The following is a 4247-nucleotide window of genomic DNA, read 5'->3' as shown; positions in this document are numbered from 1 at the left end:
CAGCCCGGCCTAGATTGACATTTTCTCTCTCCTCTTTAAAGCCCGATCCAGCCCGATCCAAGCCCATTAAATTTGGACCGGGTCGATTGACGAGGCCTAATTATTTCTAAGGGTGGGTTGGGTTGGGTCAATTTTGAAAACAATATTGGTTGGGCTGGGGGTTAGGCTAATATTAAAAAAAGCAACAAAAACAAAAAACAAAAACAAAAACCACACCAAAGTTTGAAGGACACAGGAGGGAGGTATGGGCTAATATTTGTTGGGGGTAGGAATAGCTTATAAAATTTGCACCGAGTTAGTAGTTTACAAATCTTGCCCTGCTGTACACAGTTCCGTCAACTTGTACTGAGATGATGTGTGGATAAAAAATGTGCAATAGAAACCAATCATTGAGGAAAAAAGAAGAAGAAGAAAAACGTGAAAGAGAAAAATAGTAACTATCTACATAGATTGTTTTGTTTTTCTGAATAAATAAAACAATTTTTTTAATAATACAGCTTATCCATAGTTACTACAAATTTTGAAATGCCATGGCATGGCCGCATAGGTCCCATTGTTTAGAACAAAAATAAGTAATATTATGCAGAATAAATTCTCTGATAATAACTTGTAAGTAATTATGTTGTGTTGTGTTGATTGAATTAATTCTGAAATTGCCTTGGTTAATGGTGTTGGAAACATACAGGTGCAGTACCTATGAGTCTGGGGTTGATGGTAAGGAATACAACTAATATAACTCGGCAGAGAGTATTGGTGAGGTAAGGGAAAACAATTATCAACATGTTAGGTAATTACAATTAACAAGCTAGAAGGATTTTGGTGGGATTAGCTAGGTGAAATTGGTGCCCTAGTGCTTTATCATCTTTGTTTTCATCTTTTAAATTATTTTCCTAATCTCAATTTATTTTGTTTGCTTAACTAGATTTTAATCATCATAATTCTCTTTTCGTTTAATTGAAATATAATTAGAAATAAATCACTCTAATATTTAAAAGATTACTTGATCCCTGTTGGAACGATACTCTAGTTACTACTATATTAATTTGAGCGATATTGTCCACTTGCAATTAATCACATCAAATTTCGGTGCCGCTGTGGGGGATTGACTTAATCTGTTAATATTAGTGCGCTTTATTTTCTAGTTATATTTTGAATATTTAATTAGTTAATTTTTTTATTTTATTTTATTTTATTTCAGGTACTCCTTTAGTTCCATTTGATTTCCAACCCCCAAAAAAAAAAGAAAAAAGAAAAAAAAGGAGAGGAGAGAACGTGAGGGATTCAGACCACAAACAAACCAAAAGGAAGCAAGAAACCAGCCCAAACAGCCAGCTCGCATGAAGGGAAAAAAAAGGAGAGTTTCACGCAGCCATTAGGAATTCCATTCCTATTTTCATTCAACTTTCTGTTCCTTTTATTAAAGTTTCTTTTCCTAATTGTGTTTGGGTTTTATTTCCTTCTTTAATTCTATTATTCTCTCCTTATTTAAACAATCCTTTGTCCTTGTTTTGTAGGTACAATAACTCTGTTTCTGAGCATACGGTGAATGACTGGTACCCGATCTTCAACTAACCAACTAGTTGAATTGGAACCTGAGATTGAACAGAAGCTTCGAGAAATTCGTTGGAGTCAAAAACAAGATAGAGAAAAGAAGAATCAACAAGGAGAAGACGAGATTGCCCTTGTACAGAATGAAACAATGGGAGACCTTGATATCCCGACAATTCCGACGTCACCTTCAAGCATCGTTCTCCCTGCAGTTGCCAGGAATTTTGAATTGAAAAATATCCACTTTAATATGATGCCTTCTTTTCATGGATTAAGTTTTGAAGATCCTTTAGCTCATATTAGAGATATTTTTAACATGGTTTCTAACATGGCTTTGACAGAGGGAGTCACCGAAGAACATCTCAGGATGAAAGTCTTTCCCTACACACTGAAAGATAAAGCTAAGATGTGGCTAAACTCCTTAAGGCCTGGATTATTGACAAGCTGGACGGAGGTTCAAAACAAGTTCTTGGAAAAATTCTTTTCAACTCAGAAAACTGACGCACTGAGGGATAAAATCATGCAATTCAGTCAACAGACCGATGAGTCATTTTCAGAAGCTTGGGAAAGGTTCAATAATTTTTTAATACAGTGCCCTCACCATGGTTTGTCTACTCTAGTTCTCATGCGTATTTTTTATAAGGCACTAATTGTTTCGAGTAAGGCTGCAGTGAATAACTATGCAGGTGGATCTATTAAGAACAAGACACCAACTGAATGTCAAACTTTGTTTGATACACTAGCAATTGAAACACAGCATTCTGATACATGAGGTAAGCATGCTGGAATTTATGAAATTGGTAGTTCTAATGCTTTTGCTTCTAAAGAGCAAGTTAACGCTATAACCAGTAAATTGGACGCCTTGCTTGCTATGAATGGGAGAGCACCAACACAAGAGATTTGCTCCATTTGTGCTGTTCCCAGTCATACCACCATATCTTGTCCTCATGGGGTTGATTTTTCAGAATTTCTGCAAGAACAAGCCAATATGGTGAATACCTATAGACGTCCCGGCAATGATCCATTCTCCAACACATACAATCCGGGATGGCAAAGGCACCCCAATTTTTCATGGAGCAATACTCAGAACGTCCAAAAACCACCACTTGGTTTTCCACCTCAAGAGAATAAAATAAAGTTGGAAGATGCTCTCACTCAGTTAACTATGTCTACCACCCAATTTATGACTAAAACCAAAACCCAACTTCAGAATCAGAGCGCTTCTATTCGGAACTTGGAGGTGCAAGTAGGCCAACTAGCTACTACATTGAGTGGAAGAACCCAAGGAGTATTGCCAAGCCAACCCGAGATTGATCCGAAAATTCAAGAACATGTGAAGGCAATCACACTTCGAAATGGGAGACCCATCAAAACCGCTGTAGATTTGGATGTAGAAAAGCACTACCAAAATTGAGAGATACGGAAAAAGCTGAAGAAAATAGCTTACCCGCCGCAATAAGCTCAACCAAAAATTCAGCAACATAGGCAATGAATTTTTCTTCTCAGACCAATGAGCAACCACCATCCAAAAATCTCACTTCAAAATCCTATGTTCCATTGAACGCTTGAAGAAAAATAAGAAGGATGCATAGTTCTCCAAATTTCTTGAAATTTTTAGGAAATTGCAAATTACCATTCCATTTGGTGAAGCAATAGAGCAAATGCCAAACTATGGAAAGTTCATCGAGGACATCTTAAGCAAAAAGAGACGTTTGGAAGATACAGAGATGGTGGAATTGACGGAGCAGTGTAGCGCAGTAATACAAAGTCATCTATCACCTAAGCGAAAGGATCCAGGGAATTTTTCTATTCCTTGCACCATTGGCACTATTTCTTTTCAAAGAGCATTGTGTGATCTAGGTTCTAGTATTAATTTAATGCCTTTGTCTGTAGCTAAAAGAATTGGTTTGGGAGAAATTAAGAAAACTAATATTTCTTTGCAGATGGCGGATAGATCACTTACATATCCTCAAGGCATTCTTGAAGATGTACTAGTGAAGGTGGATAAATTCATATTCCCAGTTGATTTCATAGTTTTGGATATGGAAGAAGATGTCGACACTCCAATTATTTTAGGCCACCCATTTCTCATTACGGGAAGAATGATAATTGACGTAGAAAAAGGTTCTTTGATCCTACGAGATGCCGATCAAGAGGTGGAATTCAAAGTTTTTGATGCAACCAAGTATCCCATTGATTCGGAGTATTGTGTTCGTTTAGAAGCAGTAGATCATGTTGTTCGACCACAATTCATGGAGGACTACCCAAAAGATCCACTAAAAGCAAGTTTGGTTCATGATATAAAGGTAGGAGAGGAGCCACACGTGCTCGACATGGTGAACATATTGGAAACCAAGGCCATCCCAACCACCACTGCCTTTGCAATCAACAAAAAGAGACCTTCACTCTCCACGATCCTGGGTGATAATCATTCCAAAAGTTGGGCAGGGTACTATAAACCAAGCGCTTGTTAGGAGGCAACCCAACTAGGTACCTTCATTCCTTTCTTTTCATTTTTTATTTTTTATATTTTTATTTTTCATCCCTCTATGCCTTTACTAATCATTACATGCATCTAATTTAAACATTGAGGACAATGCTTAGTTTAGGTTGGGGGTGTAGATTTGTGTTGTTTTTGTTGCTATTTGAGTCTTGACTCATAAAGAAAAACAAAAAACAAAAAACATATTTTGTGTTCC

The 4247-nt window shown here is 37.0% G+C and overlaps 1 protein-coding gene across 1 annotated transcript; it reads left to right on the top strand.

Annotated features, from left to right (window-relative positions):
• Positions 3210-4022, top strand: LOC109950205. The gene has a single exon (XM_020568250.1). The coding sequence runs from the start codon at positions 3210-3212 to the stop codon at positions 4020-4022; it is 813 nt and encodes a 270-aa protein (XP_020423839.1).

The sequence above is a fragment of the Prunus persica genome, chromosome G7, assembly GCF_000346465.2.
Source record: "Prunus persica cultivar Lovell chromosome G7, Prunus_persica_NCBIv2, whole genome shotgun sequence".
Taxonomy (NCBI): Eukaryota; Viridiplantae; Streptophyta; class Magnoliopsida; order Rosales; family Rosaceae; genus Prunus; species Prunus persica.
Note: the sequence above shows the minus strand (reverse complement) of the source record. Positions and strands in the feature narration are given on the sequence as shown.

Excerpts from the sequence above, each read along its gene's own strand:
- LOC109950205 (XM_020568250.1), top strand. The coding sequence starts at position 3,210 with ATGCCAAACTATGGAAAGTTCATCGAGGACATCTTAAGCAAAAAGAGA.